The sequence below is a fragment of the Gallinula chloropus genome, assembly GCF_964237585.1.
Source record: "Gallinula chloropus genome assembly, chromosome: 6".
Lineage (NCBI taxonomy): Eukaryota > Metazoa > Chordata > Aves > Gruiformes > Rallidae > Gallinula > Gallinula chloropus.
This window is the reverse complement of record NC_140091.1, coordinates 10,748,497-10,773,899: the sequence shown is the minus strand read 5'-3', so window position 1 is coordinate 10,773,899 and position 25,403 is coordinate 10,748,497. Positions and strand designations below refer to the sequence as shown.

Sequence of the window (25,403 nt, the reverse complement as noted above, 5' to 3'; positions counted from 1 at the left end):
TATTAGGATCAGTTAGAAATGTAGTCCCTGCGTAGTCACTGAAGCAAAAATGACAACTATTTGAGATGCCTGTTTCAGTTGCCAACTGCTATCTTTGTCAGGGACACTCAGTAGTTAAACTACTTCAGGGAAAAACATCATATGGACCTCTCAGTTTTGTTATGAATTTACATCATACCTACATCATCTCCAGCTCATCTTGCGCCCGAGTGCACAGTATACATGTGTGCACTGTTTAGTCTGTGTCTTGTTCACAAGCTTTCCCAACTCCCATCTGCGCTGCAGCATGCCTTCTGATCCCGACCTTGCGTCGTGCTGAGTGTTTTCAGTTCCTGAAGACTTCACCAGGAGGTACTCAGCATCTTGCAAGAGTAGATGCTCACCCCTACTTGAATTCAGCGAGAGTATCACAAAGCCCCTCAGTTCTTTCCTGTCCTTATCCTGCCAAATCCTGGCCGGGCTGGAGCTTTCTTACAAGCAGTTGACCATTTGTATGTGGAGGTTTCATTAACCGTACCTGCCTTCAGAGGATGACATTAGAGAAAAATGTGCTCTTTGGCCCTCATTAAAATAAAACAATCTTACTCTGTTTCATTGAGAAGTCCTAGGACTCCAAGCTTGGAACAAGACTTGGAAAATGATCGGAAACGGGAGCCAGTCCTTACTGGATATGTGCCTTTTTCTGTTCTTGTGAGAAACCACACGGTTTTGGCTACGTGATAAGCCTCTGGAAAAAAAACAATCTTAGTTTGCACATGTTCTCAGGAGGGCAGCTAAAAGCTCCAGAGACTCTGTCTGCAGCGTGCACTCTCGACCATGGAAGTGCAGGAGGAAGGCAGGGATTCCCCCCTGCTTGTATCCCTGCCCTTTGGAGCAGCGGAGCACTCCGCACAGACCTGCCTCCCTCCTGTGCCCAGAGTGATCATGCCCGGGCACAGTGGCAGTACAGGAAGGGATACAGTCGGACTCAGGCAGTCAGGGGGCAAGTGCCAGATGGGAAACAGAGCGTGGACTAGGCAAGGAGACTGGAAATATCAGCTATGGTCAGACCAGAGGAAGAGTCAGGTGAGTGTCATGTCTGGGAGTAGCCAAGGAAGAGAGAAAAGTAAGAATCTTCACGGTAGAAAGACTCCATGAAAAACCATAGAGAATGGGATGAGACTGGTCCTGAGGCAGAGCTGTAGCAGGAGCTGGGAAGCAGGAGTCAGGATCAGGCGGGACGCAAGTTGTGGCCCTGCAGCTGATGCTGAGGGCAAGATCAGTAAAGTCTACAGTAACTAAAGCCTTCTGTCCCCCAGCATGTGGAGTGGATCTCAGGACTGCTGATGCCCATGGACATCTGTGAAACCTCCTGGAAAAGAGCTTCTCATGTCCCATTCCAGATCCATCTCTGCTTAAGGAAGATAATCCACTCCTGTCAGTTCCCATCAGCTGCAGCAGTGGAAGCTGTACCACGGAGTTCAAGTTTCTGACATTGCTAACGATCCAAACAAGGGACAGCATGATCCTGTATAATAAAACTCATCTTTAACTGTTTTGGGTTTTTTTTTTCCCTTTTTTTTTTCCAGTGGACTGAACCCTCCCTTCCAACACTTACAAAGAAAATGTTAAGGCTACAATGTCAAGTCTCTAATAGCTGGGAAATGCCACATGTAACACACAGCTTCAGCACTTAGTCCAAACCCATGGGCAGATGGTCAGAATCTCTGCTTCTCAGGTCTCTGTGAAATAGGAGGTAAAACCAACCATGTTCATACTGAGGAGGCGAAAATGAGGTTGTTAACAGTTGTGAAGCATTAAGATGACAGATGTTGCAGAGAGGCCATAGAAAGGATGAAGCTCGTCTCTTGCACGGTCTACAGTAACTAAGGTTTCAGACACAAACTGAGGAAAGCCAGGAAAATGAGGAATATGGAAAACCCTCATATTCAGCAAGCACTACTCATTTTGGGTGTTGACCGTGTCAGGGCACCAAGGAAAATACAAATACATGGTGGCATAAAAGCTGTACAGGAAGAAGCAGAGTGAAGTCTTAGTCTACAGCCTGGTCACAGAGATGATGCTACTGTGACGTACAGACCAGGATATCAAGCTAAGATTACATCATTATCCTGGCTGCTGGAATGTTTTCCCCTTTCTGAACATATGCTTTGTGGCAACAACAATGCAGTTGTTGGGTGTGCAGTGGCTCAAGCTGTCCCCAAACAACATCTGCTCCTTAATATCCAATGCACATAAAACATCCCTGCCCCAACAACAGAGATGAAGACAAGGCATAAGGTGGTGAGTTGCACATCAACTTTGCTAGTTCTATCCTATCTTTACCATCTCTATTCTTGGTGTTGCTTTGAAGAGCAGTTAGGCTGCTTTACTGTGCATGCCTCTTCCTGGCTAACCTATATCAGATGTATAGCGTACTCCCTGCTGAAATCCGGCCTAGAGACTCCTCTGGGAATTGTACTCACCGACTCTAGGGCTCATCTGACTCCTCAGCTGGCCCATTACCAGCACTCCCTCTCTCTAGTCCTGCTTCAATGAGTACCTGCAGCTTTTGAGCTTCTCTTTAAAAAATACGTTCGTAAAAAGGCTGGATCATGATCCTAATAACTGTCTTCAAAACAGTGATTGAATGCTCTGTGCAATTAAGTTCTTTCAGAACCGCTGCCTGCCATTTCCTATCCCTTTAATAATTACCTCCTTTTTCTTAGGTACCAACATGTTTTTAAACTGCTACCTGCATGAGGTACCTTTCACAAAGACCATCTGTTAATCTTCTGTTAGTAAATTCCTTAAAGTATCAGAGGAAGGAAAGTGGATGCTTCCTAAGCATGGCAATAAAAGCAGTAGGAAGAGAATAGTATGGCTCTCAAGGGGCACAGCCTGCAAACCTAGAAGTTTAATAAAACTCCATACCTTGACTTTTACAGAGGTACTTAAAAGTACCATCTCTGGGCAGTGCTGTGACAGGGCTGAAGTCAGCACCAGACTGGGATGTCACTGCTAACAGTTACCTTGCGCTCCTGTGTCTGTAATTTTCTTTTCAGTTTAGAAGTACTAGGCTGCCCACAATCTACCCCAGTAGCCAGCACTGGAGTGTTCCCTCTATTTAGGTGTCCAGAGCTTTGCCAAGCCCATTATTAAGTGATGAGGTCTCCCACCATGTCCCCAGGGAGATTATCCCACAGCCTACCAGACCACATCGTTAGGAAAACGTTCCAGATAGCCAACCTAAATTGTGTTTAATTCAATCCCATTACTCCCAGCTGTCCCATTTGGACCACCCTAAATATGCCCATATTCTTCCGCAGAAGGAAAAGGGTGAGAGCTGGTTTCAGTTACGTTTGCCTATCATTTGTGGTAGCTGTTCTCCTGCCATCCTCCCTGCACGGGACCAGAGTTCATGTTATGAAAGGAGGTCAGTGCCCCACTGGCTCAAAGAGCTCTTGTACCCTGAGCTGTCTGGGCAGTGTGGCCAGGACTCGTAGGGCAGAGTGGGGAAGACACAGCAAGTTCTGCAGCAAAGCCGACTGTGGGACCTGCATGGGGCTGTGTAGGGATGATGCAGGGGTATTTCTACCTTTGATGAATCCTGGCTGATGCTTTGGAATAAGGGACTGCTTTGGAATAAGGAGTGCTGGTTGTTTTTTTTAGTATTTCTGGGAAGGTGTACGCAGCTTTGCTGAGGTTTCTAGCGTGTAACTCCCAGACGTGGGTCAACAGCCAGCTGCTACTGCTTACGTCTGCTGAAGTGTGATCAGCTCGCAACAAAAAGTGGCTCCAACCCAACAGAACTAGGTTGGGGTTTTTTTTTTCCTAACCTGGCCATGGAAGCTTGAGTTTGAAGAAGGAAAAGTTACCAGGAAGCCAAAGCCTTGATGAAAGAGGGAATATGGAAACAGACTTACAGGGCCACACCAAAAGCTTGGCACAAGATACAGGAAGTCTTGGGCAGGGGAAAGGAAGTCATGGCATACTTTCTCAGCAAAAAAAGAGAGGACCCAGTTTACTATGGGACCAGCCAAGGTCAGAAGAGACATGCTGGGCTGGAAAGACTCCGCAGTTCAGGAAGTAAGTCGTGAACTTTGCAGACAGATCCCAGACCACCGAGGAGACCTGACCTCCAGTCCAAAGAAATTCCAGAATGGTTAGGAAACTGAGGCAGGGAAATGAACTGAGGCTTTATTATTTTTTCCTGCTCAGCATAATGGTGTATTCATAATCTACGTGAATGTGTCTTTGCTAACGTCGATCATACGTTTCTGAACAGTTTAACTGGAGGGGCCACAGACTCATTAAGAAGTGGGTTTAAGCTCTGGAGAAGCTTAAAGTGAAGTGAGTGGCAGACTACAAGAATAGGCAAATGAACTACAGGTTACAGCTCCGTTACTCTCCCTGCAATATACCTACAGAAAAACTATTCAGACAAGGACAATCAAGAAGGATGAATGGTGTCCATACTGAAAGTAACCAGGTGAGGATCTGCATCCTGGAAGACACTACTGAAGCAGATGTAAGCAAGTTCAAAGGGTGATATTTCTGTTTGATGCTGCTAAAGAAATCAAACATATGTCTTTTTACTAAAATACTAATTAAACAAATCTCATAGTTCACGCTACAGATTAACAACCAAATGTTTCCTGATTCAGCTCTCTCCTAGTGATTCATGTGGATGTGTAGATGTGGTGCTTAAGGACATGGTTTATTGGTTGACTTGGCAGTGTGAGGTTTATGGCTGGACTTGATGACATAATAGGTCTTTTCTAATCTAAATGTTTCTGTGATTCTGTGCTCAGGGGAGGACACAGACAGAACATCATGACCAATGCAAATCTTCAGTGGTGGTGGTGGGGGCAAGGAATCATAGAATCATAGGGGTTGGAAGGGACCTCGAGAGATCATTGGGTCCAACCCCTAGGCAAGGGCCACTGGTTTGGACTGATGTGATGGGCAAAGCCATGAATAGGCACAGACTCTGGTATATGGGACCAAGACTGCAGTGCACAAAACACTCACTGGATGTTTCCTACAGCATCAGAGACTTAGAACTGCAAAATTGGGATTTTGTTTTCATGAGTCTTTTCTACTTTTAGTTTCAATTTAAAGAAAAACTTGTCATATGCATAGCTGACAACAGGTTAACACTGTACTATGTTAAGTGCAAACCCTGCTCTGTGTCAGAGCACTTACAACTGGGAATTCACCCAGAAAGACAAAATGAACAAATCCTGATCTGACTAAATAACTTCACATGGTGCCCGCAAAGGAACTCACTTTTGTCCTCAGTCCACACCCTAGAGCAGGGATCTGCCAAACCCCAACCATAAATATTCATTAAAAAGCCCTGTGCTTGGGATGCAGTCACTGAGACAGCCATTTCCTGCCCATTATCTCTTAGGGCAGGAAATCAACAGTTCCACTCAGGCGGTTACAGTTACCACCAGCACTCACCAGGCACACTTCCACTGCATGGCCTAACTCTGACCAAGTGAGGGCCACGTAGCTGTAACCTCTCTGGAGCCCCAAAACAGCATTTCTCTGCAGGAAAGCAGGTCGGAACGAAACTGCCTTTATATTTTGTACTGAGCACAGCAGCTCCTAGCATCATACTCTACTTTGAGTTTCTGTGTGGAGCAAGGTGAATGGGAGCATGCTGGCACCATGGGTTAGCAGCACCCATAGAAAAGGGATGTCTGTGTGATCAATAACTTGACTGGATCCTTCCTTACACTGACAAAAATCAGTAGTCAAAATAATGGCTCCTTCTACTGAGGACAAGTTCAGGCTGATCTAATTGTGGTCTCTGTGAACAGACTGTCTCAGCACCCAATCTTGTTCTTTATAACAACAGAGCTTTTCTGCCAACTTCAGAGAAGTAAGTCACTGAACTATTCTTATGCCAAGAAGCTACTTTCCATGGAAAACAAATCCCAGTATTATAGGACACCACAATGTAGAACTGCTGCTGTTTGCTGACACTTCATGAAGAAGCAGGAGTAAAATTTCAAGGAAGAAATTCTGACAATGATTACAAGTGCACTGTGAGTACAAGTCCTCTACTTACCTTTGGCTTCCAGCTTCTGATCATTTCCAATCAAACAGTCTTTGATGTCCGCATCCTTCTCTATCACGGCGTTATGACAAACAACACTGCCCTGAAGACAGCACCTACAATATAAACACACAGTAAACCAAGGAAATAATTTAAAATGACAGGTACAAAGCAAAGTTATCCACCAGAATATCAAATGAACCTGTGACATGATGCTGTTAAGCAGGTTCAGTTCTGCTCTTCTCTCAAAAGCTCCACTATTCTTCTCCTGATCCTCACACCCAGTTGCTGGAAAAACTGAAATGCCAGCTCTCAGAAAGGGTTTGCAAAAAAGGGTTTCCAGCTTTAACTCCTGTTGAAACAACTTTCTTCTAAGTTTCCTTAACAGAATCAATAATGTTAGAGGATCCCACAGACAGGACACTGGCCTTGGACTTGGGACCTGGATTAAGTCACATATTTTCCACAGAAAGTCCAGGTAACTGCAGGTGGGGCTTCTCTGCTCAGGTCCCCAGTTAAAAAGAGGAACATGAGCCCAGTCCTTCCCTGTGAATTTTGCTGAGAAGTTTCATTTGTTCCAGCTTGTCAGGGACTAATAAAGGGTGATGAGAAGGGGCAGATCAGTACCTCAGCTAGCTGGCTTTCTTCATGTTACATTCAAGCACCCAAACATGCTTACTCTGCAGTACTAAACGTGTGAGACCCACACTGGACCTGCTCTACATGCCTCAGACATCTTCACACTTCCAAAGCCTCTGACACCACCAAGCCTGAAATACTACATGGGATGGAACTTGACCAAAAGTCATCTTCTTTCAAAACTAAAGAAAAAATAGCTAGGATGCAAGTTTGAGTAACCTGGTCTACTAGAAGGTGTCCCTGCCCATGGAAGGGGTTTGAACAAGGTGATCTTTAAGGTCCCTTCCAACATTCTGTGAAGTTATTTGTTTCCTTATTTCACATGTGCAAATATAGGCAGCAGGCATTCAAGTACAGAAAATTTGAAGCCACTCAGCTAAGAATTGTCTAAAATTACTAACACACATCAAAGCTGGCTGACTGGGAAGAAGGTATAAGCAAGATATATAACCCCAGAGAGATGTAGGTAGTCTGCCTCCCCATATTAAACCCATGGCCTCTGAGCCTCTGCGCTCTCCTACTGTGAGGCTCAATTCTGTATGGAATGGAGATCTGTGGTCCTCAGGAGAAGAGAGAAACATCAATCCTCGCTCCACACAGCCAATCCTAAAATTAACCCTGGTCTTTTCCTGCTCACACGTCCCTATTATCTTGCATGCTGAATTTCCCATTAAGCTTATTACAATTCCGTTGCTTGTGTGAGAGCAGAAACCATCTACCCCACAAAGCCAGCATTAATTCAGCAGCAGTAAGAGCAATAAAACCGGACCCCAGCCGCAGCGGTTAGCAGTTAGGACCCCCCTTGAACAGACTGTCCCCTCTGAACAATTATTCTTTTAACTCTCTTAAGCTCCCCTCCTCTGACCTATAAGGAGGCAATACGGGCAATTATGCTACAAGCAACCAGCTCAGGTTGCCTTGGCAAGGTTTTTACTAACATCTTAATAAGATAAAAAGCGGCAGAGATACACAGCAGACCCCTGCCTGCCTTTGCTCTCGCACTGTCATGATCTGCTTCCTTTCCAATAGCTTCGTGAGCCGGCGCTGCGGCTCAGGCCATTATCTTGTGCAACAGTGGTCTCTGAGAGCAGCTCCGCATCTGCAGCTGGGCCAGGGGATGAACTGGTGGAGGACTGCCCACTGCTACCATCCTGACTTGGATTTCACCAGAATAGTGGAGGTGATGGGAGAGGTTGCTCCTTTCCCACTGAAATGGCTCCCATCCAAAATGCACACTGCAAAATACCTCCCTCCATCGCTCCAAGCCAGTCAGATGACAGCTTTCCCCTGCAAACATTTAGGTTCCCACCATCCATCACTTCTGAGCATGAGAGCGGCCGTGAGTACACTACACCTCTCAGCACTACCCTCATGCAGGAGGATGTTCCCCAACAGGGAAGGGATTTAAGCTGTTGGTCTGGAGCTGAGGCTGGAGAATACTGGATATGTGTGCAGAGCCTACGTGGGGATAGCTTTTCAACTCCTGGAGAAAGAATAGCTTTGTAACCAAGAAACTGCTGATGACATTAACATCAAAGATAAGGGGTGCTCCTGCCAAACCATTTGTTGGAAGGGACAGGCCAGGGAACTAAGATGAACTTGTCTGTGCCAGGTGCTCACAAACCAACCCTTCCCCAGTGCCAGGGTAAAACAGGAACCAAGAACTCCGCCACCCCAGGAGTTTCTTAAAACTTATAAACCCAACCAACTCCAGAAGTTTTAAAACCATACTCGATGCTCAGATTACCCCAATCACACAAACCAGCAGCGAATCCGGCTTTTATTGCTCAAGTGGAACAAAACTTCAAGAGATAAAAACACAATTTGTGGGTGTTCCCCTCACCCGCTGACAGATGTAACACAGCCATTTTGAAACCACTTGTAAATGCCTTTTTTTTTTTATATAAAAAAATTATGTTATAAAGCCTGCCAAGAGAAGTATTTTGTGTGTTTATTTAATTTTTACTATTTTTTTTAAGTTGAAGAGTAAGGAATAAACTTTTATTCTCTTACAGGGTAAGTAGCACAGAGCATTCTGCCGTACTCTCCTTGGCTAAAGTGCCACCGTGGTGCCTGCCCTGCTTAACAATTAGGTGCTATTAGTCCTCAAAGGTGCTTGGGCTTCATTGGTGCTGCTGTGTGCACACACATGTGATGTACTGCTTTATAATGCAAACCATATTTACTTTTTTCCCCCTTGAAAACGTAGTATATTTTTAAACTTTTCAGCACGGTGAAAACGGATATCTTCTGACCTTAAAATCCAAAGAGCATGTTCAAACCCACAAGAGGAACTAATTTGGGGCATTTGATTTATGGCTGAAATTTCAATTTGAATTTGTTTTAAGTGTAATCACCAACTGAAAGTCTGGCAGCTGGGTGTTTTTCAGAAAATAAATAAAAATATTCAGTGTGCGTCTGCATTCTAGAAGAGAGCGTTTTACAAGCCCAGTCCTGCAGTGGGAACAGATGTAGCTAAGATGTTAATTTGTTACACAGGTACAACGTGGGAATGGAAGCACGCGAGAGAGGGTGCGCGTGGACGCCCGCGTGCACGCGTGCGTCTACGTTACACGCCTGTATCCGGGAGACAGAGAGGCTGACTTTGGGGTGGGTTTTTTTTTTTGAAAGTGAGAGAACAAGAGCAAAAGGAGTAGTGGCCAAGGAGGCATGGGGGGATTACAAGGATTTAGGTCTTTAAACTGCAGACCACCTAACAAGATCACTCTGAAATGCCACTAATTTCAGTTAAGGCCACAGACCTCCCTTCCTCTGCCCTCCCTCTCTCCCCCATTGTAAACAACTAATCCCAGCAGAAAACAACAGAGAGCAAAATGTACACACATTCTGCAACATTCCAGGTCCTTCTTTATCTTTTATTTATTTTTCTAAAAGGTCAGCGTATGTATGGAGGGAGGGGGGAGGGGAAGAAAGCCAAAAAACCTCAAGTCCATCTCTTGTGTGGGCTTGAAGGAAGCTGGGAGAAAGCAAAGTCCAAGAGCATACAATATGGAGCTTTTACAGCACAGCAATTCCTGGCCTCAGCTTACTTCCCCCTCCCTCTATTTGTGGCAAAGTCACATAGCTTTAAACCAAAGGACAGGGTGGTCGATTACATCTGAAAGAAATGTAAAGAATCGAGAAGGAATTCCATCTCCTGTCGAAATTATAAATAAGGAAGTATTAGTCCCAGAGACAGGCTGATTTACGCAGCCCTGGAACTGCTGACTTTCAGCCCGAGTATCAGTCTATAAATCAAACTCTTAAATCAAGTGTGTCAATCGCTGCAGCACTGCGATACTTGGGAAAAGCAAGGCACCTACCACTGAAAGCAGGAAGGCTGCCAGGGGACTGAGGTGCCGTACCCTTCTTAATTTTCTAAAGTGTAAATCTGAGATCAAACATCCTCTGGGGGAACGGGAAATCAAAATACGCAGCACTCAGCACACCAGGAGCAGGCTGCAGGAGTCCAAGACACAACCCCCTAATTACAGGCTACCCACTGATTATTTAGGACTCTGTGATTAAAGTGATGAACGCTCCTGGGAGAAAGGGGCTTAAGTAACTGAGGTCAAGACCTCAACTGCAGCTCTCGCCCTAGTTGTGCAAGCTTAGGAAGGTATGAATGTCACAGGTTTGCCTTGCAGCAAATCTCCTGAAATGCCAATGGAAGCTATCCAGGTCTGCTAGTTTAATCCAATTGTGCCAAAAACCCGACATAATCTCTGTTGGGCAGCAAAGCAAATGAGGTGTCTAAAATGCACAGCTTAAAACTAGATGCTCACGAGGAAGAGCCTGGAGCACAAAGCTTAGGACAGCCTGTGGGTAATGTTCCACCACTCCAAGAAGCTGGGTCTCTTGCTCCTTCCTCAAGATGAGCTATGAAACGGAGAGACAAAAAGCCAAGGGTGACATGCCTCGGCAGCTACTTTGCTGACTGAGGGGTAACAGCTGTGGATTCCCCTGGGAGCAACATCCCATTCTGCCCTGACCAAGAAGATAACAGCCACAATGGGCACCTTAATAACACTGAGAGGTGTCAAGGCAGCAGGTAGAGCTCTAAAACCTAACGGCAACCCCTCAAGGAATCTTCCGTTAGCCAGCGAGCTGGATGGATGTGACACACGATCACAGGGATGAGGCACAAAGACTATGGGAAAATAGGGAAGAGGCAAAACCACTACTAGGAAACCTGAGAATCCAAAACGTTGCCTTTGCCAACGTGCTGTACACACTAACACACTCTGACCCACATGGTTCTACACACTAACAAGGGAACGCAGGGCACTGTGAATCTCACGTTATACACTCAAGTAAATACCAAAGACTACAATAGATGCCAGCAGCACATGCTATAATTTATAGATACATTTCAAAGCAAGCATTCTTAAGTGAATTTGGGCTTTGATCTCCTGTTTTTCCCCTTGGGGGTAACAAAAACATTCTACCAACCCCCCCCTAAATTCTTCACCCGTCTCTGAGGGTATTTTTGCTAAGGAACTTGTTTCATGTCTCTTTTCCAGCCAAGCTCATCACTGTGGTATGGCTCCTTTACACTTCTTCCCCACACCCTAAACATTTTGCATTACATATTGCATATACTTGCCAGCACTCGTATTTTCCAGTGAAAGTTCAACTGACCTTAAAGCGTTGCCTCAAACCTACCTTAATATGTTTTATTAAGTAAAACTCGGGCTGCTGGGGGAGGTCGCCTGGAAGGTTGTGCCTCACCTCTGAAACTTCAGTTAAAACCAGCTGATCTTGGAAAAAACAAATTGGTGGCCTTTTTATGTAGCTGCAAGCTCGGTTTTGCACACTTCAGCAGAAGTACTCTGCAAGGAGTTTTACACCAGGAAACCCCACGTGCAGGAAAACTGACCTCCTTCCAGACTCTCTTTTGCAGAGTGGGAGGGCCATGTCCTGCACAATTTTACAGACACCCAGCCGATGCCTGGGAAAAGCTGCTGATGTCTAAGTTAAGGGTAACAAAGCAGAAAAATGTCATGTTCACTTTTATCTCTGGGTTTGCCTTACTTGCTCTCTAGCTGGTACTTCAGACTGAGTGGGTAGCTGGCACACACAGCAGAAAGACACTTCTATGTTTCTTTTCAAGGGTAATTCTGGGCTGAGACCTGTAGCCCTCCATAGATTAAATCAACTTTCGTCTCATATAGATTCATAGAATGGTTTGGGTTGGAAGGGACCTTAAAGATCATCAAGTTCCAACCCCCCTGCCATAGGCAGGGACACCTCTCACTAGACCAGGCTGCCCAAGGCCCCATCCAACCTGGCCTTGAACCCTGCCAGGGAGGGGGCATTCATCACCTCCCTGGACAACCTGTTCCAGTGTCTCACCACCACCGCCCTTGTAGTGAAGAATTGCTTCCTAACACCCAATCTAAATCTACCCCCTTCCAATTTATGAGCAAGACTGACATGGAAAAGGTTTTTCTGAACATCACCGTTACAAACTAAGCCTGGCTTCTTAGAGCCAAGTTGGACTTGTTCATCCTTTACAAAGGTACAGGCATGATCCTGGCACAACCTGAGAATTTTTTCCTTTTCCATACCCAGGTTGGGGAAGATTTTCAAGACCACAGGAGACACTCACATCCAGATTCTCACTCAAACCCAACAGCAATCAGTTCCTTATGAAAATCTCCATACCCTTCTTTGACCAAACCCATGTGGCAAGCAGGAGGCAGAATCTGATAGCTCTGCAGTCAGACATAACTCTGGCCACCTGAAGAAGCAGATCAGCAGAACGAGAGATGTTCTAAAATGCCACTTTTCAGAACTGATCCGTGCCTTAAGTTCGATATTTGATGTACAAGATGTTTGGAAAATTGGGAAGAGCTCCCTGCACTATCAGGGAAACATCTGTATCTGAGATTAAAGAACAGGTGATTTATTTAAGACAGATTGATGTACCAGGAAGCTAGCCAGAAGAAAATTTTTTTGGAGGAGCTGCTAGTAATAACGGTTCAGACATTCACAAGACAACAGGTACTACATGAGAAATATCCTAAATACATTAGATACAGCAGAATTTGACTACAGTTGAAAGTAACTGAAAACCAGCACTGCAAGTAGCTCAGCTGCTTTCTGCTCACTGCTTTCCTAGCTTGCCCTCTCTTCTTCAATTTATCTTCCTGAAAACAAACTGTCACAGCCAGAGGTTGCCTCTATTCAGTATCTTATACAGCATCTGCATTGAATTAAATAGTAGAATGAAAATTATGGTCTCCGACAAGAAAATTTACAGTATAAACCCAAGAGGTGTGGCAGAAAGGACAGAATGCAATTGCAACATCAAGAGGAGTAAGAGCTCTTTTTACAGGCAAAGACCATACCTAGCTTTCTTCATACATTCATGCTTATCCATACCCATGATATACTTTACCCATACACACACTTTATCCATATCTTTAAGCTGAGCATGTGCTGTTTCTGCATCAAGTTCTCACTTTACACGTGCTTTCTGCAATACAACCTTGTTCTTTGCTCTAGGGTTAGCACCGGGGATGGGGTTTGGGGCAACCAGTGGGGTGAGACAAAGTGTCCAGAAAACAACAACCATCTTAAAAAATGGTTCAAGATACAAAATGTTTGGGAATCCTAGCATAAGCAAAGCTTTATTTGCAGCTTTGCAAGTTACAGTGCTGGAAACAACTTCATCTCCTCATTCCTTCACATGAGGGAATGTGCTGTAAAATATATTTTACAATTTCAACAAATGTTGCCTTGGCAATAGGACCATTTCTTTGTACTGCCATTATCCAAGGGGAAAAAGACCACTTATGCACTGAACCCCTATAAACGCTCAATTCCATCCTGGTTTTAATTAGAACTTTCTTCAAACCGCTGACTGTTTCTACATCAGGTGCTGATTTGGCACTATTGAGGAAACAACCAATAAACTTCACAATCAATCTGCAGTTAGCAGTCAATCCAGCTCGGCTTGCTTGTTGTTTTCTTCCTTTGTACATTTTCTCATAGAAAGTGGCAATAAATTGGAGACATGGTAAACCAGAGTGGCCTTTAACCAGTCACACGTGGTCTCTCTCCAGTCCCCTCACTGAGTGACATTACAGCATCTGGACCATTTGCTTTCACACTGGTAGCCAGAACATCTCTAACAGAATCCAACACCTCACTTCATAGGACTGAACAAGGAAGATGCTACTTTTGGCTGACAGACCATTTTCAGTGCCAGTCCTTCCTCCACCAATCCAGGTACTTTAGTCCTTCATGCACAACTTTAATCCAGCCTACTAATTAATCTGCCCAGGGATTCACAGCTCCCCAAGGTTTATCCCATCTCCCCACGGGACTCACCTAACTTTCCCTCTATCCTCAGTATTCAAGTCACCTTCCTGCACCTGCAGTTTTTGTAACCTGCAGTGCTCAGTGTCACCTCCCTTGTGTTCCAAGTTCCCTAACACTGCAGCACTCTGCAGTTTGCTGCCATCATGTGCAGTGTGACCCAAAACATACCTGCTTGTCTTTTTAACCCCTTTCTTTTCCAAAAGGTAACCTCAGCAGCTTGTCATATGGGGAATTTCATTCTGCATACTGTTTTCCTACATCTCCTTGAAAATACTTCTTTTTGGAGACTAAATCTGCCCCAGACCCCCTTTGGTACTGACTACCAGCATGTCATAGAGAGACCACTTCAAAGCATGGCTTACTGTGGACTTGATATCCAAGCTTTTCATGCTTGTCTCCTCAACTAACCTCTAAGTAATCCAAAGATCAATTTCCCCCCCCACCCCCATCTCTTGAATCTTTCCCAAGGAAACGTTCATTTTCCACTACCAAGGAAGAAGTATACTCTGTGCACATGACAAAATGGCCAGGCTCCTTTCAGTAAGTGTATACACTGAAACATTTTTACTAACAAACAAGAGATTTCAAAATCTTTATCTGCACGGATGGAATAAAGGATTCAACATGCTTTTCCTGTTAATATTACTTGTAATACTCAGAGCACTTCGGCACAAGGTCCTGTATGACCAGAGCAGTTAAACAATTCCTGCTGCCAGAAGCTAACAAACTCAGTAAAACTACAAGCCTGGTAAAAATAAAGCCAATGTTTAAAAAAAAAAAAAGAAACAACCCAACAAAACCAAACCAAACCCTACAACAAAACCAACCACCATCTGCCAAAACAAAAGCCAAACCAGGAACCTCGAGCTGAATTCATCCATGTCTGTGTCTCATTTCAAGGAAGCTAAGTGTGCCTGGGTATATCAAACGAAGCGCAGTTATCATGCTCAGGTCAGCATAATTAGTTGTGAGATTATTTGCAAGCCCCAACAGCAGTGATGTCTGTTCTGTGAAGATAATCGGGGTGGAGTTAATGTATCGCAGGCATCACTTCTCCTTTGCAAATGGTAATTTGCTTCAGTCAGTCTGCCAGTGTTACAGGCTGCTCCTGTGAGCCAGCTGTAACAGGGGACTCCTGCACCAAAGCCGTAGGGATCTGGGGACCCCGTTGTGCGGCACCACCTCCAACGCCAACAGAACAAAGAGAAAGGACAGCTCCAAGACACTACAGAGGCTGAGGACACGTGCAGCTTCTGCAGGAGCATTCAGATTGTATACAAAGTTCTCAAACGACCTAAAATTTCAGCTCGATTAGTAGATTTTCTCCAACTATGTAACTCAGTGTAGCCATTTGTCACTGAGCTCTGGGGAGCCATCCAGAGGGAAACAAGAACCCTTTCCCTGCTGCAGCCTGTCACCTGGGCAGGCAGCATCTCTCAGCACTTAGGCTGTTGTATAAATTACATCCCTCCCAGCTTGGTCAAGTATGTCCATCATTCAGCACATATGTAATCTTTGCTATTTTATTGTCTCATTGATGGAAGAATTAGCTGCACAGTGGGAAACACATTAAGAAAGGACTACCAATTATTTTGTCTGTGTTACTAACTTCTTTAATCCCTTGTAATCTCTTCTAAGGGGGGATTCATATCTACTCAAATCACTTCACAGGAGACATACATAACACAACAGAAGCCCTACACACCAGGGAAAACAAAAAACCCAACCAGCTACTGGTCCTCTGGAGTACCAAACGCACCAGCCCTCGCTGGAGAATCGATCATGAAGCAGTATGCAATGGCACTGTCCAAGAGAATCCCAGCTACTTGTCTGTTCACTCGGGAAGGTCATCATCATCTAGGTCATAACCTCTGTTTCTCCAATAGGGAGCCAACCACAGCCTAACAATAGGAACCTAGTTTTGTTATAAGCACCTTGTGGTGTTCCCATCTGCCCAGAAGAATCTGTTTATCCATCTCAGAAGCTGGTATCAAATGTGGTGAGGCTATTCAAAACCTTACTCTGGCTTGGAGATGTAATTTGCGGATCCTGAAGCTGCAGGAATACAGGATCTTCAATTCACATTAAAGGAAAACAAACCAATCAGGAAATAAATGTTTTTCATCTGTTTGGGGCTTTTTTTTTGGTTGTGGGGTTGGGGTTTTTTTGTTGTTAATTTTCTGGATTTTTTTGTTTGTTTGGATTTTATTTGATTGTTTGTTTTCCTATACTTCTTTCCACATACTGAACTGAAGCTGTTGGTCACTTCTGCAACTGAGATGGGAGAAAAAAATTTAAAAAGGGTCAGATTCAACTCAGAAAAGCTTGAGGTGATCTAAGTGGTAAGTGAATTACCAAGCCAGTGCCATGTATAATCATGGCTCTTGATAAACAAATTTAGAACATGGAGCAATTTTTGCCTTTGGTTGTTTACCAGTCTCCCCATTTTCAGAAATTATCTACCCAATCTTTCTTTCTTCTCTGGGTTATCTCAACACCTTTGTCTTTTCCATAATACTTGCCCTACTGCAGTCTTTGTAGCCTACTGCTTTGAGTTGGTATTACTGCAACGAACACTGCTGAAACCAGCCTGCACTTATCACTCACATCTGACCAGGACATTAATGTTTGGTGGTCCATTAGTTTGGTGGAGGTGTTCATGTCAGCACTGAAATGTATATTCATTAAATGTCACAGTTTTTATCCACTTCTCAGTGCAATTCCAGAAGTTTCTAATATACAATATCTTAGATGGTGTTACTGGCTTTTTGGACATTTGCTATGCAACAAAACATCATGAGATCTGTTAAGGAGCTTTCTTATGCTCGTTTTGACCTGTATAGCACTGGCTTTCCAATTGAAGCCCAAGATATTTTCTGAAGTTGGTGATTAGCTAGATGAACCCTGTGCTATTTTAGAGACACTTGGGAGAAAAGATGATTGTAAAAGCTGTTGTCCACTGTAGGCAGTTTAAACCCACATGTAACTTACCCACCTGGTACAAGTGGGTCCATCAATGTAAGAACCATAACATTTTAACAAAAATCTATCAGATTTAATCAAAATCATGAAAGAAGGTCAAAATACACTGAAGTTCTGCACTAAGTTACAAGCAAGACTTCCTTCAACAAAACTCAGCAGCTAGAATATCTCTGTATCTCACTACCTGTGTATGCATGACTTCATACCACTGTAATCTTACGACTTACTGTGAGGCAGTAAGAAATACTTTATCAGCTCAGTATCTGTTACACGATATGAACTACAGAATCACTGAATCATTAAGGTTGGAAAAGACTTTCAAGATCATCTAGTCCAACCATCCCCCTACCACCTATATTACCAATTAAACCATGTCCCTAAGTACCTCATCCAATCTCTCCTTGAACACCCTGAGGGACTGTGATTCTACCACCTCACTAGACAACCTGTTCCAATGCCTAACCACTCTTTCTGAGAAGAAATTTCTCCTAATTTCTAACCTGAACCTCCCCTGGTGCAACTTGTAGCCATTCCCTCTTCTCCTATTGCTAATTATCTGCAATATGCTTTGCAATAAAGCTCTATTGTCTGTAAGTTCACAGAAATGTTACCCCCAAAAGTTAGTTTTTCCCTCTTAAAAAGCACCCAAACACCACCACTTCGTGCTGCTTGGGGAATTTTGTGAAATGCTTATGATAATGACGCTGAGCTTGATTTAGGGTTTAGAAGGGTTACCACATACTGGTGCAGACAAACACAAGCTGATTTGGTACTCCTCATAAAACCAGCACTATTTATACAATTAGCTGCCTCTGTGATTTAACAGTGGAGCTGCTCACCTCATATGCAAAACCATATCATTATGACTGTGGCATCAATTCATTAATCAGAATGACAGGATCTTGTGATCAAACAGGAGAGGTTCCAGTACATCTTAGGACAGCAGTGATACAGCCATACTGGATCCATTTGCAATTGAACTGGAAACCAGCTATTTTCTATACTCAACGGAATTCTGATTTATGATGTGCTGGAAATTACTGTGGATTTCTATTAAAGACAAACACTTGGCAGTAAGGTACCATACTTACCTGTAATTTAGTTATGTAACAGTAGTATCCTCCATAGACCCCACATCCTTTGGGGTTTTTTGCTTTTCAGATATGCAACTTTTAGAGCCAACTTGGCATTTTTTAAGAGTTTGGCCTTTTTCCTGAGGCCCTAAGCAAACCTCAAGCCATGAAGTAGCAGGGAATTTATACAGGCCTGCACAGGCTCAATCAGCAGTTTCCTTTCCACTGACATCCACAGGAAGCCAGCATGGATGGAAAGATGGGGGCATGCAGACATCAACAATTACAGATAGGCCACTTTTCCCACATTTGGAAATGTACAGCTCAAGGCTACCTATTTAGTTAGTGTCTTTAATGCATGGGAAACCTCCACTGACTGGCAGATTTCCTCTTTGAAAAGGTTATTCATTTATTCTATTACTCAGCATATACAATGGTAAAGTAAAGCTGTAAGATGACAAAAAAGGGCCAAAGAAAATGAGATTTTAAGTGAAACTGTCATGATTCAAGTTGATAAGAGCATTTCTATTACAATATGCTTTGTGTCTCAAACATTTTAGGTATACTCAGAGACCCAGACACTAAAGTAAGGCTTGGAAGGATGACACATGAGCTCGTACAGACTTAAACACATCCCCTTAGCTTACTTACACATTATGACGATGATGTGATCTCCTCTAAAAAGAAGAAAATTATGTTCCAAGACTGCAGCACTCTTGTTAATTCACTTCACCCGCGCATCTGTAGCCTCCTTATAGAGATTTATTTCTTACTTGGTCTTTAGAAACACACCCCATGGTATCAACTGTTCTGGCTGAAGATTACGTACGTAGTGAAATTACTGACTCAGAATCTACATAGAAAAAGAAACTGCAAACTTAGGGGACCAAGATACAAAGAGGTGACCTACCCTTCTTTAATTGTAACAGAATTCATGATGATGCAGTTTATTATCTTAACCTTGTCTTCAATGTTACACTTGCTGCCGATGATGGAGTGTTTAATGGATGCCTTCTTCCCTACTTGTGTGGATGACCCAATGATGCTGTCTGATCCAACCTAGGGAAGAAGAGAACAGAAGCTGGCAAAAATACCTAGAGAACAGGTATGTGTTCTCCATGCACTTCCTTCAAACAGCATATCTCAAGCACTCATTAACAAAGCGTACCCTGCTCTATCTCTAGGGGTGCTTGGCAGTCTTCCCAAGGTCTGTTAGCTGCTGGTAGTCACTGGTTTCACTATGGTTTGCCCAGTGAGACCCATGAAGGGGCGGCTTGAAGCTGGTATTCATCCAAAATGCTTTAGCAAGAGCTAAAATGTGACCTTTCTGGGGTCGCTGTCCTTTGGGAGACAAACTGCTCAACTACCATGAATGGTCATTAGGGAACAAGAGACTGCAATGTCTGACTTGGGAGCAAGACAAAATTTTTATCAATCATTTTTGAAGACAGAGACTGAAAGGCAGGACCCGTGGGTGAGCCTACACGGAGTCTCTGCACTGTATCACCTACCCTGCAATTCCATATTTCAGAACTCAGCTTTGCTTCCAACAGTGGGACTGAATTTTGGAAGCAGTTCTTCAATCAAAGGGTGTGCAGCCTGCACTGAAGGAGCAGAGATAGGGAAAGGGAACACTTACCATTTCTCTGTCAGTGATCTGTGCAGACGCATGAACCAGCGGCTCTTCCAGACCCAGATTAAGCAATAGCTTGTGAACCTGGATGGAAAAGCCCACATCACAAGTTGACATGTTGACACTGCTGTACCTACATGTTACATAAACAGCTTGAGGATGGCTTTGGTTTCCATGGCACTAGTGCATCTACCATAAACATTTGAACCTCAAGGCAAAGGTAGGATCCTGGATTTTAAATCTGCAGCCATATATCTATGATTTACCATCTTCCTTGTTCAGAAAAGGGACAGGTACACTCCCACTGCAGTGCACTGCATGCCTTCTCTCAACTCTGCTTCCCACCTGTGGAGAAGCAGCGGACCAGCAGCAGTGAGCAGGCTGGCTCCAGCTCTGCAGCTGAACAGTGACATGCTGTATGGTACTACAATGTCCAGCACCTGCCATTTCAAATGCAGGTCAAAGTGTTTTAGAGCATGCAGGAGAGAGAAGCAAGTAATATAAAATATAAACCAGTAAACTGGCATAAAAAGATGACTGTGCTCAGCCCACTCAATGAGGTAACATGCTGAGGTACAGGCAACACAAAGGTATTGCAGATGGTTAAGGAGAATAAAACTAAAGTTGATCAAGTGGCTATTCCAGATGGTGGAAAGCTACAGAAGAAAAGGCTCTTGACAGAGAGAAAGCAGGTCTGAGATAAGCAGACAAAGCAGCAATGGTACCAGAGAGAGACATGGCCCATGAGGTAGCCAAAAACAAATCCATGGTGAGCAATTCTGAACTGGATCCTGAAAAGAAAGGGGAGCCAGAGATGGGATATCACTCCATCATTCCTCCTTTTCTGGATGAAAGAGCAGCCTGAGGCATTCCTCATCTCCTGGCGTCAGACTGGGGCCAAGGTCACACACCACAGAAGAGGCGATGACAGCATGGATGGGTATTTCAGGGGAGGTGGGAACATCACAGCAGCACACAGACACATTGCTGTACAGTTACTTGCAGTGGTGATGCAATGCATGACACATCTTGGTAGAACAGAGATGGCAGTCAAAGAAACGTGACAGATACAGAAGGCGGCAAAGTGATGCACGAGGGTTAAGAGGTCTGTGCCATGGCAAATCGTGTGCCTGCAAGAGGGGCAGCCTGTGCCAGGGCTGGTGTGGAGCTCCACACGTGCAGCTTGGCCAGCCAGGATGTGTGCACTGACTGTCCATCTGGAAAGTCAAGAGGAGTCTCAGCACAGCGACGGTGTAACGGGGTTTGCCTGAGGGGAGGAAGCGGCATTCATTAAGTCTCTCTTTTCTCTACCCAGGCACCTATTTTTACAGAACTCTTAGGAAAGCTTATCTTTGATATCTCTATTGCTCTGTTAAATTTGGCTGAGAGTTGCCACCAGTCTCCAAAGCTGCTATGCAGGAGCTGCCTGCCATACAGTACGATTGTGTAAAACAACTTCCTTAGAAAGCTAGGATAACAAGAGCTGATGGCTAGGGAGTGAACCTCAAGCAGCAGATCCCACAGATCTGAAGAAGTTGGGATCAGATCAGAAAAAAATATCTCAAGATCTCAAATGAGATGATACTTGCAGGAAATTGTTTGGATATTCATAACATGACCAGCTTGCTTCCCTTCCAGCATGCGAGGATGGATGAATAGTGCTGGTTTTCATATGATAAGAATTTCCACACTCGACGCTTCGTTCAGACAAATAAGATGAGCTCACACCTCTGAGCTATCATTTCAGGCTGCCTGCTGTTCCTAGTAAACATTTAGACATTTAGGGTGGATCCTTCAGTCCAAGGTGCAGGCACTACAGAAAACCACTAGTTTACCAAATCACCAGTAACTAGGCCAATCTACCTGGATAATGCTGGCTTGGTGAAGGGATGCTGTCCTCACCTGACACAGAGTTGGGCATCCACAAGATGCCAAGAGAGGAACACACACCAAAGCATACCTACAGCATAGGTTGGAAAGATTCCTACTATCCAGTGTGTTGCTCTGTGGGAAGGATAAAAAATGAGGAATGGCTCTTGCCCTCCTCAGTGGAAAGGTGGCGTGGTGAAATAAATAAAGGACTTTAGTGGCCAGAGCAAACCCCTTATTGGAATCAGTCAGTGGCCGTGCAGCCTGAGGGGTGACCCAAGAAAGCCACCAGCTCAAGCATTTTGCTCTGAAAAGGAAGGTTAGATAGGGGGCAGGAGTCAGAGGGAGTGCCTGGGTCAAGGGAAGGTTTAAGATGTGTTTGGATTTAATTCATCTTACAAAGAAACTATTTCCTGCTATTGAAGATAACTCCCTCCTGAACCCACCTGCCCACACACAGGCTGCAGGCATCCAGAAACCCAGCTGGAAGTGAAATGATGTGAGTAAAGTGTTTCCTCACCAGAAGGGCAGCGGGTTAGGATGCCATTCCTTCCCACAGCTACTGGAGTGGACTGCTACTGCTCTGGGGGCCTGTCCTCTTGGACAATAAAGTTATAGGTCCCGGCTTTGCAGTGGGAATCAGAATCTGGTCAATGAAGACCAAGATCAGAGCAAAAAAAGTCACCAGTCTTCCTTAGAGACCAATGAGAGAGGTAAAAAAAAAAAAGAACAAAAAAAAAGAGCTGATAAAATGAAGTGTGTATCTGTTATGAGGATTAGCAAGAGAAACAGAATGCAGTGGCACTGAAAAAAGGAACTCCTTTCTCACAACCCGTCATTAAGCTCCACTTTATGTTTACCTCCACATAGTTTCCTTAGAAATTTTACCATTCTGGAAAAGTTAAAAATTCAAAGAAAATCCTTTCCAATGCTGAAGGCCCCAATGTGATTTCAAAACACTAATTCAATGTACCACCCAGGAGCAAACACATTTCCTGAACTGACCAAAATGTAGAATATTTGGGGTAAAAAAAAAAAAGCAAAACCAAAACAACAAACCCACACAAAAAAACCCACAAAAAAACCCACATGGAGTCTGACTGGCTCAACTCAATAACTTTTTACTGAAGTGACTGCTGCCAAATATACACGCACACTTCCCCTTGCCAGCGGTGTTCTCCCTTAACCCTTTGGGCACCCTTGTTCCTGACATTCATGGGGAAAGTTTTCCCTGACAGCAGTGTTGCCTCTCTCCTCTCTTCCTCATGTCCCTAACCACAAAACAAATAATTTTATTTCTGTGCTCCTCTACAGGCACCAAGGAGAAAGAGCTCCAGTGTGTGAACTCACTCTGCCACGCTGCAGTTCTAATTTGCATAATTTCATCCATTCATTTTGTTAAAAAGAAATCAACTCAATCTGAGAGCAAAGGCAAAGCAGTGACCACTTCCACGATTCCCATACAACTTTATTGCTCTCCCAGCCCCACTTCCAGACCTTCTCCACTGCAGTCCTTACTGATTTTCTAAGACTGGAGGAAACTGCCCACTCCTGATAGCAAAGAAGTTCATCGCTAGTAGAGTGAAGTGAGAACTCGTACATTGCATCAGCCAGTGTGGGTAAAAAAACCCCAACCAACCATATTAAAAGCTTTTAATTATCAGCTCATTAGGTAGTACAGGATTTCTCTAATCCTCCCTGTGATCTTTTACTTTATGAATTCTCACCGTGTGAAAGCTGCAACAGATCAACATTTCACCTCTGTGTTTACCTGGAGTGCCGCTGTAGCGAAACCTTTCCACAGAAGAATTCTATCCTACTGGAAAGCATTAGGCACTTTGAACCTGTGGGTACCTCACGTCTTCCTGCCAATCTTTAATAACCTTTGTCATCATCACTGAGATAAACATCTGTTAGGAAGAGCTCAGTCAGAACTGACCTTGCTTTTAGGACATGGGTGGCACTGATCAGATGATCTATCAAAGCTACTTCCAGCCTCATTTTCAACACTTCTTGGCTCTCCCAAATACCAGAAGCGTGCGGGGTGGGGGGTTTCTTAGCTAAATAAAAGCTACGGAGTAAATTAGTGATAGAACTGTTTCCTGGCCTCATGTCCTTATCCCAGCAACCAAGTTGGGTGATGTACCTAGATAACATGGCACTGATTCAGTTCCCACACTCCTCATGTCTATTGCTGAGAGTCCCTCCTGGAGGCTAAAGTGCTCCCTAAGCTCCTGCTGTAGTCCCACTGTGTTCTTCTCACCTGTCGGTTAGCTTCAATATACAGCCCCAGAGTATTCACTCGGTAGCACAGTCCCTCTTTCATTATATGGACGTAGCAGCGCACTTTTCCTTCGTGGAGAGTTTCATTCATATCTCCTCTATGATCATTCCAACAAGAGTTATCTGGAGCAGGTTTCAGCAAGCTATTATCTTCCTTTATGAAACTATAAATGTCTGGAGAACACACACATGCATGAAGTTAGACAGGATTTAATGAAGTACTTTCTGAAGAGGAATACTATTAAAATACTGTTGGTGAAGGGAAATCTTTGCCTCACATCATCTGAACGGCTAGGCACTTAGCAATCATTAACAGATTTTATCACAAGTAGTGAGTAAGTGCTTATTCTCATACTGCAGGTGGGAATCAAGGGATCAGGGCAGATGCAATGTTTTGCCCAAGGTCACACAAGGAGACAGCGGAAACACTAAAAATAAATTCCAAGATCTGAGATCCTGTCCAGTTCCCAGTGCAAGGAGGTTAAGGCTTAGTCTGTCACCCTATGCAATTTCACGAACTCCCTCCTAAAATTACATTTTCAAAAGTGCACTTACCTATACTGTGTTCCAGAGTAAAAATACAGAGCATGTAGCTGACTTGCTCTCAATTTACATCAAAATAAGGGAGGGCAAAAATATCAATATAACACACAACAGTGTTTAAAAAGAAATCTACTGAATTTTTTATTATGTATAAGAAAAACAAAATTAAAAGTCCCCAAACTAGGGGTTTTCTGAACTAATTCTGTACTTCACCCAATAATTCAGCTGTAGCATATAGACTTTAAACACTGCATAAAATCTTAGATATATGTACTGACCTAGGGATGCTTGTTCTTTCTTCTTTTGGTCCTCTTCTTTGTTGTCTAGTCCTTGCTGCACTGATGTAGGAGAAGAGAACTGTTTCCTAACCAGATGTGGAATCAGTTCACTCCGCAGAGATGTGATTGTCCTGGGGGAGGAGAAGCACACATGAAGTCCCATGAATGCTAAAATATGCACCCCTTCACATTCTCTGCAGAAAATTATCAGACATTTTGAACACTTTCCGTGAGAATGAACTGAAATGCCAGGTACTCCAAGATACCTGGCACTACGAAAATGTACCCTAGTCACATGGTTCCTTAATGCATTAAAATATAAGGAAGACTTAAAAATAAGGAAAATGCTTAATCTTCAAAACTAATTCCCTATATTTTAACATAGATGCCTACAATTTGATGGGCATTGAGTAATTTGTGCTTGGGTGCAGACAGAATGCATCACAATACCAACATCCTAATGCCAACAACCAAAATCCATTTCATGCAGCTTAAATGTGGTGTCAGTTGATAGGAAAACAGAGAATAAAGTGTCCACAGAGGAGAACCCAAAGAAGTTCCTTTTCTTTGTAATAAATAAAAGTGGAGTGCTCCGGGATATCTGAAACATCTGATCCTTAAATGAAAAGATTTATGACACAGAGGCTAATGATGTCCTCCTGCTCACGTGGTACATCAAGAACAGTTTAAAGACTCAGTTCTTCAAACAGGAGAAATCAATACAT

The 25,403-nt window shown here is 43.8% G+C and overlaps 1 protein-coding gene across 2 annotated transcripts in view; it reads right to left on the bottom strand.

Annotated features, from left to right (window-relative positions):
- EIF2B3 (eukaryotic translation initiation factor 2B subunit gamma) overlaps positions 1 to 25,403 on the bottom strand; it is a gene marked incomplete at its 3' end in the record, with an annotated part of 98,443 nt that overhangs the window by 5,754 nt on the left and 67,286 nt on the right. Inside the window, exons 7-11 of one of the 2 annotated variants that reach the window (XM_084265927.1) lie at positions 24,679 to 24,809; positions 23,838 to 24,031; positions 19,712 to 19,789; positions 18,983 to 19,131; positions 6,062 to 6,165 (exon numbers count right to left, since the gene is read on the bottom strand). In XM_084265927.1, the coding sequence (XP_084122053.1) occupies positions 6,062 to 6,165; positions 18,983 to 19,131; positions 19,712 to 19,789; positions 23,838 to 24,031; positions 24,679 to 24,809 (656 nt within the window). Of the gene's footprint in view, positions 1 to 6,053; positions 6,166 to 18,982; positions 19,132 to 19,711; positions 19,790 to 23,837; positions 24,032 to 24,678; positions 24,810 to 25,403 lie in introns of those variants that run through there. The other variant, XM_084265928.1, reaches the window with a different exon arrangement.